We start from the raw sequence: 10,671 nt of genomic DNA on the forward strand, positions 1-10,671 counted from the left end.
ATTCACGACCGTGAAGCTTGAAGTTTGAACCAGTAAAGAAAATCATTTTAATATTTGATAGACCACTATAACACACAGGTATCCTGTCATATCGAACACGACAGCTCTTCTTTCCCAGTGTGTTATTTATAGAACAATCAGTTAAAACAGTTATGAGGCACTATACAGTGACTTTGGCAGTGCAATTTTTCAGCATACCCTCTTTGATGGTCCACAACACTAACATTGATAATAACACCCCTCCCTCTCGCCCTGATCTGCCTTCTGCCGGGACGAATGAAAACTTGTCACAGTCACAGCACTGCTACATCACTCCGATGTGGAAACAGAATCATTTTTATTCGACTAAACAGCTACACACAGTTTGGAGAAAAACAAAACTAGCGTCGGGTTTAAAAACCCCTCCCGTGGATTTAGGAATGAGTTGGATGAAGGAGCAGGCAGGAGAAGAGGTGGCTGCTCAGCGGCGCCTGTCGTACGTCTGTAATGTGCTCCACTCGTAGGACTCTGCGGAGGGAGAAAGCTCGTTAACGTCAGCACACATTTCAACCTTTCTAGTGCTTTTAGTGTTTCTGTAGACGAACCACGAGGTGTGGCTCTACTTGATTTGTACTTACCTGGCTCCTCTTGGCTCCTTTTCCCCATCAGTCCGACAAAAGAGTTGACTTTATGCCCTGCAAAGAAAGATATTTTTATTTGAAATTGTCCTCTTAGAACAGCAGAAGTACAATTTAACCAATAAAAACCAGAATTTTAGAAATAGTGACTCCTAACCTTTCAGAATAAAAGCTCTAGTATCAGTTCTTTGTTCTGTTAACTCCCCCACATTGTTACAATCTCCTACAGGTTGGTCTAAATCTTGTTTCACCGCTGTCTTAACACAAATAATTTAATATTACACCCAGATTTCACGACATTTCGTCCAGTGGTGCTCAACCTTTTTCAGGCCGTGACTCATACAACTCAATCACACCATACATATTAACGTCTCTGCAGGTTGTGACCACTTTAATCAGCGAGTGATTGTTCCTCATCAGGCCTGAAGAGGTCATTTAAATATCAGAAGAAAGAAACTTAAATTCAGTTAACCATCTTTGTGAGTAAAACTCCCCGAACTAAAAGAAGTTTGTTCAGACCCAAGCTGAGACTCCAACTGAGCCACTGGGTGCTGTCAGCTGTCAGTGGTATAAATATGACAGGACATTTGCATTTGACTGACTGGGGCCCTCTGTCAATCACAGTAATGGACTGTAATATGATCACAGGGAAAGAGGAGGGAGGGTGTTATAGTGAGTCCTGTGGGAATATCTTACATTACAAACCAAATCAATATTTGCATTAGACTGATGAGATGTAAATCAGGACTTGAGTCACTCAGAGACAGGGCTAAATATTGTCTCTTGGTCCCTTTGTGTGAGAAAATGGTGTGAGATTGTGAGGGGCAGAAGACATCTTTGTTGTAAGTGAAATGCATAGCTGCGTCTGTCCATCGCAGGCGTAAACAATCCAATTTAACTCTCAGATGTCCTTGGGGCATCCGAGAGCTGGGATCAATCATGCCCGCATAAGAGGAATAAATTAAGACGTATGCTTATTTATGCTGCGCTGTATTGCATCACTGAGTGGGTGACTAAATTAGACGGATTTAAGGGAAAATCCTCCCTCCTCCTCATTCCTTTTTACCTCCCTTATCTCGTTCTCTCTTTGTCACACACAGACGTCTTTCTCTGGACCTCCTCCCTCTCTTTACGGATTAATGTGGCCGAGCGTTCAAAAGGAAAAAAAAACCCAACAACAACCCAAACAAGAACGCCGACGTTCAAAATCATCATGTGGTCGTTGTCAATTAATTAAACCACTGTGAAGCAGCGTGCCCCCTTCAGTTTGCCCACTGACGTAAATATAAAAATGATTTACTTTTTTATCCCGTGGTGCTTCAAAGTAAACGGCTCGCCCTCTTTTTTCCTCTTTCAGTGGGGGGTGAGTTCACATGTGTGTCGTGCAGTCCCTAAAACACCTGCTGGCTTACTTTGTTTTGTTAGTTGATGTCAGGAATGTTGAAAAGTGCAAATTATACAGCAGGTTCAGCGCTGTTTTAGATAATTCAGTGTGTTTTTAGCGGGTTTATTTTAAGCCTTTTAAGACAAGAGGAGCAGGAGGACGCTGCTGTCATGTCGCTGGAAATGTTGGTGCTTCAGCCACCTGGGGGGAGGCTACATTGTACAATTACGCATGTTGCACATAGAGGGTGGTTTTTAGGATCTGTTCGGTGTTTTTAGAGATCTTTTGGGTGTCTGGGAGGTGAAGAAGGGTAATTGTAGAGCATCATGGGGTCGGTATTTCAAAAGTTATGGCAAAGGTCCAGCATGGGATGACTTTCTGGATCCACAAACAAGCTTTAATGCATCTAGTGTTTTTGTCTTGGAGGTAAAGAAGGGTACTTGCAGAGCATCGTGGGCTCAGTATTTCTAAAATGCTGCTGAACAGGATGACTTTCTGAACCCAGGAACGAGCCTTTAAATCCTTCAGTTTATCTGAAAACCTATAAATCACCAGTTATGGAGACAGGATGTGTTTTTATTTTACAGGACAGTGATGAAAAAAGCGAGGTGTGGGGTGAGGTCACCTGTTTCCTGTAGGCTGGGGCTGATAAACGATCACATCTTCCAGTAAATTTAAGTGATTTCATCCTGATTTTTACAGTCATACGAGAAGCTTAAGGTTTAGGGAGGATCCCTTTCTTAGATAAATGAATGTGATACTTACTTTTGTGGGTGATCTGTGCGTTTCCTGCAGGAGGAAGGAGAAGATGACATTAAATAAAACTGGTCCACAGAGAGAAAACTAAAAACCCTGCACTGTACCGGGTGATATGAGCTCTTACCCATGGAGCGTTTCCCCATCAGGCCGATGAACTGATGCGGTCGTGGCTTTCTTGTCATCCTGAGGAGGATTTCTCTGAATGGGTCGTTGGGAAGCCAGCCATCCTGACGAGGGGGGGAAAAAAATCTGAATGAATGTTCACGGAGGCGGCAAACAGAGTGTGTAAACCCAGGACAGCTTTATCGTACAGTCCCTGTATCTAATATTTTGTGTTTTTATGAAAAGATGTCAAGATTTTGGGGTAATGACACAAAATCTGATACGTGGAGAGTTACTTTTATCTGAGATTATTCACTTTAAGCCACCAAACTGTCCCTGGATGCATCTTAATGTGACGTTTTCCTCTGTTATATTATGCATGTGGATTATTTGAACCCCCCCACCTGCCTTTCCCTGCTTCCCCCCTGACACACCCACACCCAGCGACAGAGTAATAATCCATATAAAAGCTTGAAAGCTTGCTTCTATTTCCATCTCAGGATATATTTCTACAGTATGCATTAGTCTGACTGAGATCTGGACCTGAGGGTGGGTCCACTATGCTGTAATGATTTATTACGGGCTCATTCATCTGCACAACGGCCCATCCCGGGGCCGGCTTACAAGTTCAGGCTGCTGGCATGTTTCCAGCTCGCAATGTCAAACACAGGACGTGCATTTCATGTCAATGAAGATGGTTACTACACTGAGCACTTAAGAGTTTATTTAATTTCCTATTGGCCAGCTGCTCTGAGCTGTCTCCATCTTCGTTACCGAGTGCCGAAAGCTGAGTTTCATCTTTTTCTGATACGAATCAGCTTGTTCGCAAAATATTCTAGACTCAAATGCAAAGATATTTGTTGGCTGATGATCAATTATCAATAAAAGTTAACAGTCTATGGATAGTTTAGAGAGTATTTGTGACATTTCAACAGTTTGTTTGACCTGACAGTTCACGAATGTGTCATAACAAAGAAACGAATCAGCCAGACTTGAAGCACAGTGGTGTAAAACCAGAATACGGTTGTTAAATCTCAACTAATAAGCTGATTAAATGTTACAAATACAAAAACTCTGTGCAGGCAGGCTATCCAAATAAACCTCATTATAATAATTTGCTGCATCCTGTGTGTCTCTGGATAGAAACTCATTTGGGAACAGATTAATCTCTCTGGTGTCGTTAGATTTTTTAGGAAATGCAGGAGGTTGAAACGTTTGATGAGATATGATGTGATATACCTCACAACTGCTGCGCATTTCTGTAGATAAAGTTGAGCAATAACTATGAAATAATGTTGATAAAATATTGCAGGTGTAGGCTGTTGTATCAGCTCGTTAGATATATGAATCCAGATGTTTTCTATTCATATTTTTAAGTGGTCTGATTGTCATTTTTACTCATTTGCTCTCTCCGTTAGTCACAGTTTTAATCAATTAGCACTAAAGTAATTAATTAGACATAGGACTGGATCATTAACACATGCGCAGTGTCGCGCTTTGCCACTAGGATGAATTGGCTGGAGTTTGGATTTCTTAAAGATTTTCCAACCAGTGTGAGATAAATCTGTTCCTAAATGAGTGTCAGTGCAGAGATACACAGGATACAGCAAATTTAATCAGTTAGAAGTGATATTATTAGGATTATTTGGTAAATTCCGGCTGCTTACAGAGAGTTTATAGAGTATTTGTAACATTTAAACAGCTCATTACTTGAGATTTAACAACATATATTCAGATTTTACAGCACTGTGCTTCGGGTTTGCTTGAATTAGGCACAAAAAAAAAAAGAAAACAGTCAGACTAACTGACAGATACAGTACAGATTTATACAACTTGTACAAATGAATGAGTAATAAATGATATTTATGAATATTCCTGTAGTCTACCTGGATTTGATTACTGCTCGTCCAGTAGTCAGCTTCTTCTTTTGGGTCGTTTTCTTCGCAAGAAACTTGTGCGACGGTGAAAAGAGCCATTAAAACAGGTAAAAGGAGTAACTTCATGATGCACCTGTTGTCTTTTTGTTTTTTTTGTTTTTACTATAATTAATATTTTCCGCGCAGTTAGACTCACTTGATTAAATTTCGACAGTTAAAACAAGAAAAAAAACAAACAAACAAAAAAAAGTTGCTGCTTTTCAGGCACGAGCTGTAAGGTGCACGAGCTGCTTCTTCCCTTCACTGATCAACAGTAGTCCATAGCGCGTGCAGAGGTGCGTGCTTGGGTACGTGCGTCCTGTCTCCAAAAGCTCTCCGCGCGCTTTATCTTCTGCAGTCTCGTGCGTCCTCCTCCTTGTCCGTGGAGCTCTCGCATGCGCTCCTATATAGCAGCCGAGCCGAGTAACGCCGTTACAGTAGTGTGATTACTTTGCGCCCAGTCACGAGTACTCCGGTGTCATAGTTTAAGTTACCTGGAGTACTTTTGATGGCAGGGACTGTAAACGATGTGCGTCATCGGGCTAAATGTGACTCAGTAAGCTGCCATCATCCAACACTGGACACATTTTTGATAAGACACCATAAAATATCTCCATGGTGAATAATAATAACTATTGATTTTATATTTTATACGCCTGAGACGCTTCATTTAAGCTTAATGCTTTATAGCAAAGAGCGAAAAATATTCATATGAAGTCTGTTGTAGCTTATTTTTGTATTGTGTTAAATAATTTTATTTACTTTAATCTCGTGAAATTTTAGTTTGGCATCTTTTAAAGCAGATATGACTCTCTACACACGTAATAACGTAACAGTCACGTAAATCTGTGATGACGCACTTGGTTTTACGCAGCTTTTAGGCTTAATTACATTCATCTTTTTTTATTATATATATATATATACACTAACCAGCTTCTTTATTAGGTACTCTTGTATCCATTGTGATCCAATACATCAACTGTGCCAAGCTTATTTAAACCACAATGTTTATGTAGTTTGCAGTCAGAGCTGTTTCTAATATTATGGTCACAAACTAGAGGGCCATAATATTAGAAAGACCTTTCCTGTGTAACAGCAGCACACACTGAGACCTCTATAATAAACATAAAGTGTCCACAGCAGCCATTTTGACATGAAAGAGTAAACACAGGTGTTGCCAGTGATGCTAATTGAGACCTTGGGATCTTGATTAGTGTCATTGGAAACACCTGTGTTGACTATTTCATGTCAAGATGGCTGCTGCTGAGTCGTTGTGTTGGATCACAGTAGTGGCTTCTCTGTGCATATTGTATCATTTTTATACAAGAAATCAAACTAGGTGTTGAGAGAAGGATGCTCGCTCCTCTGGACCATAATGGGTGGGAGTGGCTGTGGTTCAGACGTCGACCAATCATGTGATTGGCGGTTCGATCCCTGGCTACTCCAGTCTGCATGTCAAAGTGTATCCTGAGGAAGGAAAAACTGAGCTGGCAGCCAATGCCATCAGTGTCTGAATGAGATATGTAGCGTTAAAGGGCCTTGAGTGGTCAGAAGACTAAAAAGGTGCTATATAAGTAAAGTCCAATTACTATTTTACAATAGCTCACAGGACTGCTACAGGAAGTCATGCTTGCCCACTGCCATTACACTTTATAATGACTCCACTTTGTGCTTTTGTGTTCTCTGAAGTTGATATTTTTTAATATGGACCACTGAGAATGGACAGCGTATGCTGTGACGTCACCCACCCAAGTTTCTGTCCTGTAGACCTGCCTCTTCCACGTACCAGCTAATCAAAAAATCGGCAAAGACGTGGATTGAAGTTGGTGGTGGACCATGTACAGCCTGAATGACACCTGGGTGCTCAAACTTAATATAATTTAATTATTTCTGAGTACAGTTGACATGAACAGGGAAAAACTGTTTTTTGTACCAGGCTGTAAACATGTTTATTTCTGCTGTGAAGTTGGACATTTTAACATGGGGACTTATGGAGACTGACTGTAGCCAGACTCAAGTGGACGTTTGAGGAACGTATGTTCTACCTTCACTTAGACTTTTTAATTCTGTTTATACTGTTGCCACTTTAACTTAACTACATCATGTCTATCTATCTATCTATCTATCTATCTATCTATCTATCTATCTAAGCCGTTCCGACAGCTCAAACAAAATACTGTATGCAAACCTCTCGTATCAAAGCCTGAATGAAAAAAGGAGAAGGCGTGTGACCTGAGGGTGCCACTGATTTCCATTAGAAAAGCTGTGTTTTAAAAGAGTAGGATGTTCAGGATGAATAGACGACCACACTGCCACACCAAGTTCAGTGTCCACGCACCTCAACGAGCGCTTGATTTGCTCGAGTGTCTTTATTCCCGTTAACAATAAGTTCATTTTATTTACCCATGTGCTATTGGCAAATGCAAATGTTTTCCCTCGGCGTGAGAAAGGACTTCAGTTTGTCTTGTAAGGCAAGTGTTATTCATGCGTTTGTTCAGGTAGTCCAAGGTGCAGTAGCGATTTTACATTAACAGGAGTATTGTCTGCATATTTGGTTATTTAATAGCCAAAATCTTTGAGTTTAAACCGTGAATATCATGCCTGGTTGAGGGACACGTGAAGTGAAGAAGTCCTGTTGAACTAACTGTGCAGGTGAAGTAACTGTGGATAGGTATACACTATAATATTCATTACTTATCTCTACCAGGGGAGGCTCTGTGGTCACAGAGCCACTCCGGACTAGAATTTAATCATCCTCACAACTGTGACAGCTCATCCAATTAACAGACGGAAAGGGGGAGGTGAGGAGAGAGAGCTGGAGAAGAGAAGGAGAGTGAGAGGTGATGGAGCTGTTGGGGAGAACCATGGGAGGGAACTGTTCCCGAGGAGGTGAAGGAGGATTGAGAAGGAAGATGTAGGAGGGAGCCATTTAAGTTGGGATAAACAGATATGCAGATTACGTGGACGGACAGGACGTCGGTCCAGAGAAACCGGTTGATACGATCAGCTGTATTCACTGTGGACACATCCATCCATACATGCGGCAGCAAATGGGAATGTAAATGTATGAATATATAAGAGCGCACTAGTTGATTTTGTGCATGAAACGAATCCAAAACCGCTAATTTGTTGGAAGAGACTGAGTCAAAGCCAATAGTTAATGCATGAGCGGTTTGAATGAGGAAAAGCCTCTGGTGTAAACGTCAAATATTCAATTTATATTTCAATTAAAATAAAATACAGGACGCGATATAAAAAACATGAATGTAAACAGAAGATTATAGCACTCACAGGAGATAAACCCACGTCTCTATTTAGGTGAAACTTTGTAATCCGATATAAGACATTGTCAAATGAGGGCGTGAGGTAATTAATTTAACTGTAATTACAACGTCTGGCAATTAATGCGGTAATAATTCATTGATGTTAAAATGATATATGTGCAACCCTTAGCCACTCCATGAAACTCAATACTCTATGAAGGAAACTCACAAAGTACACGTTTTACAAATTAAAGATGTCGGTGATAATTTACACGTGCTACCACATGTTCATTTTCTCTGTGGGTATAACGTGCTCACTAGATATTTCACAACAGGAGCTCGTGCAGTTAATTTTCCGGCGTGACAACCTGATGGCAGCAACACGATATGGAGAGATCCTTCTTTTGTAGATATGCAACACCATGCTGTGTTTTTATATGGTCAACACAAGAGGCTGCTTTTAGTGCTTGATTTGGAACAAAAAGCAACAATGAATGTGGTTTTTGGCCTTAGAAAAGATACTGGGATACGACTACTGTATATCTTATATATCATGTATGACAACATATATAAATTCACAAGGAGCAATTCATGTTAAAGTATTGTCTGCTTGGAAAAAGTAGTGTTGACGTATGTTGTCAACTCTACATTAACACATAAACGTCGCCTCAAACCTCTTTGTATGTACTGTTAATAGATATTTATAGTCTGTATGTTTTTGTGTATAGGCTATTTCTTTTTTTACTATAGATAGATCACACCTGTCTGACTCTCTTCGCCGTCACATTTCTTTTACTCATGCAACATCTTGCACACACTACACGTACTGACGTTACTGATAAACACACCTCGTCTTTTTTCTTTGTTTCGTTTCTTGAGTTGTTAAATGATAAATAGGATGTTTTTCATTCTTTCTTCAATCTGCGTCTTCCCTCGTTTTTGTCATGGCCTCTTGGCCTCCCACTTCAGTGTCTTTTAAAAAGCAACATTATGTGACTTCTCTACCATAAAATAACAGATTTTAAATCAGGCCGCCTGTTCTTGCACTACATAGCTTTGGGCATAGGTGGAGCTGGGTGATTGGGGAGTGTAGCCAGGCTCAGCAGAGTCAGAGCATGGCAGAGGTAAAGACACCTAAGAGGAGGACAGAGGAAGTTAAGGAGAGGGTGAATGAGAGAAAAGTCAATCTGGGACTGACTTTTAGTCGGTGGCAAGAGCTTGGTGAAATAAAAGGCTGAAAGACAGACGCCGAGCTGGGCTTCTTGTTCTTGGACTAGTAGGTAATATTAGCAAAGTAACTCTTCTTAAATAAATATGTGTAAGGCTGTGGTGGTCCTCTCCAAGGAGGAGTTGAATTGTACAAACATCACCTCCTTTATTTTATATTAAATGCTATAATTTTGGTGTTGACCAGTATAATCAGTCTCCTACTGGTGGCCACTTGGTACTTAGATTAAAATAACTAGTTGCATGGTTTACTCCTGTGGTTCAAACAGCAGAAGACTAATTAAATCTCCCCACTATTTAATTGTCCCTAGATTTTTGATTGAATTATGTCCCAAGGAACACAAACATCAGATTACAGATATGACCTGGTTTCGGAGAATCTGTATGGTTTACTATGGGTGGAAATATAGGTTGATCGGTCCATTTGTCTCTGGTTCTTTAGGAATACTTGCCATAAAGTTTAATAGTCCACAAAGGCTGATTGATTATATTTTTAACAAGTTAACCTCAAATCAAGTGGACGGATTGCCATGAAATTTATGATCATAGTCCGCACAAAGTCAACAAAACACATTTAGCATGTAACATGCTTACTACAGGAGTGGAAGTATACATAATAATTCTTATTTTCAGGTAATTTTCCACTAATGGAAACATAGTTGATATGTTACTTAAGCAATAATTATGTTACTAGTTGTGTTTCCCTGGTTAACAAAATTTCTGGTTGTACTTTTGTCCATTCGAACAGCTCAACAGTTTAAGTTTGCTTTCCGACTAAAACTCGCTCTTTTCCTTCGCTGAATTGCTTTATATGCTGAGAGTTTGGTTGCATTGAACAATGCAGTGACCTTCTGATAGAGTTGGTCCCCTGGGCTCTATCTAGATAATGGATGCTCACTTGTGGGCGGGTGGCTGGTGTGAGAGGAATATTGATATCTGTCTGAGATAAAGAGAAAATACACTTCAGCATGGATACTGATACTTAAATTTGCTGCACAGGACAGGTATCGGGTAACTCTTTTCTTTACTTTCCTTCCATTAACTGCTGATTACTGACAAATAACCATCGTTCTGAGATAGACAGGGCTATCAGAGTATCTGGTTTAATGCTGTCTTGGGTTGACTTTTACTGACTTGAGCTTTACAGATGGACTTCTTCATGGCCCACAACCTTTTATAAGTTAAATAATTACTAGAGGTTGTTGTGGGATAGTATGCAACCTTGTAGGAAATGCCTACATAGAAGGTCTTTGTACTGACATTGTGGTAGTTCGTATTGAAGACAGTAAAAGTCAGTTCAGAGAGAGTTTTCTCCGTCTGGGTGCAGGGCAGGCTAGACCTCAATCTCCCAAGACACGTCCTTTGGCTCTTCCCGAGGTGTATACAGACTAGACAGGATATAC

At 40.4% G+C, this 10,671-nt stretch overlaps 1 protein-coding gene across 1 annotated transcript; it reads right to left on the reverse strand.

Moving 5' to 3' along the window:
- Positions 1-313: 313 nt before the first annotated feature.
- Positions 314-5,180, reverse strand: tac1 (tachykinin precursor 1). The gene is made up of 5 exons (XM_019261611.2): positions 4,749-5,180; positions 2,885-2,987; positions 2,767-2,790; positions 618-674; positions 314-507 (listed from the first exon to the last, which is right to left on the reverse strand). Exons 1-5 carry the CDS (start codon positions 4,863-4,865, stop codon positions 461-463), a joined length of 348 nt encoding a protein of 115 aa, XP_019117156.1. The 5' UTR covers positions 4,866-5,180; the 3' UTR covers positions 314-460.
- Positions 5,181-10,671: the final 5,491 nt, after the last annotated feature.

This window comes from Larimichthys crocea, chromosome XIII, assembly GCF_000972845.2.
Source record: "Larimichthys crocea isolate SSNF chromosome XIII, L_crocea_2.0, whole genome shotgun sequence".
In the NCBI taxonomy this organism is placed as follows: Eukaryota; Metazoa; Chordata; class Actinopteri; family Sciaenidae; genus Larimichthys; species Larimichthys crocea.

Coding starts and splice junctions, on each gene's coding strand:
- tac1 (XM_019261611.2), bottom strand. CDS start 4,865: ATGAAGTTACTCCTTTTACCTGTTTTAATGGCTCTTTTCACCGTCGCA. Junction 2,988..4,748: donor CGAGCAGTAATCAAATCCAG/GTAGACTACAGG, acceptor CCCCCTCGTCAG/GATGGCTGGCTTCCCAACGA. Junction 675..2,766: donor CGCACAGATCACCCACAAAA/GTAAGTATCACA, acceptor CTTTCTTTGCAG/GGCATAAAGTCAACTCTTTT.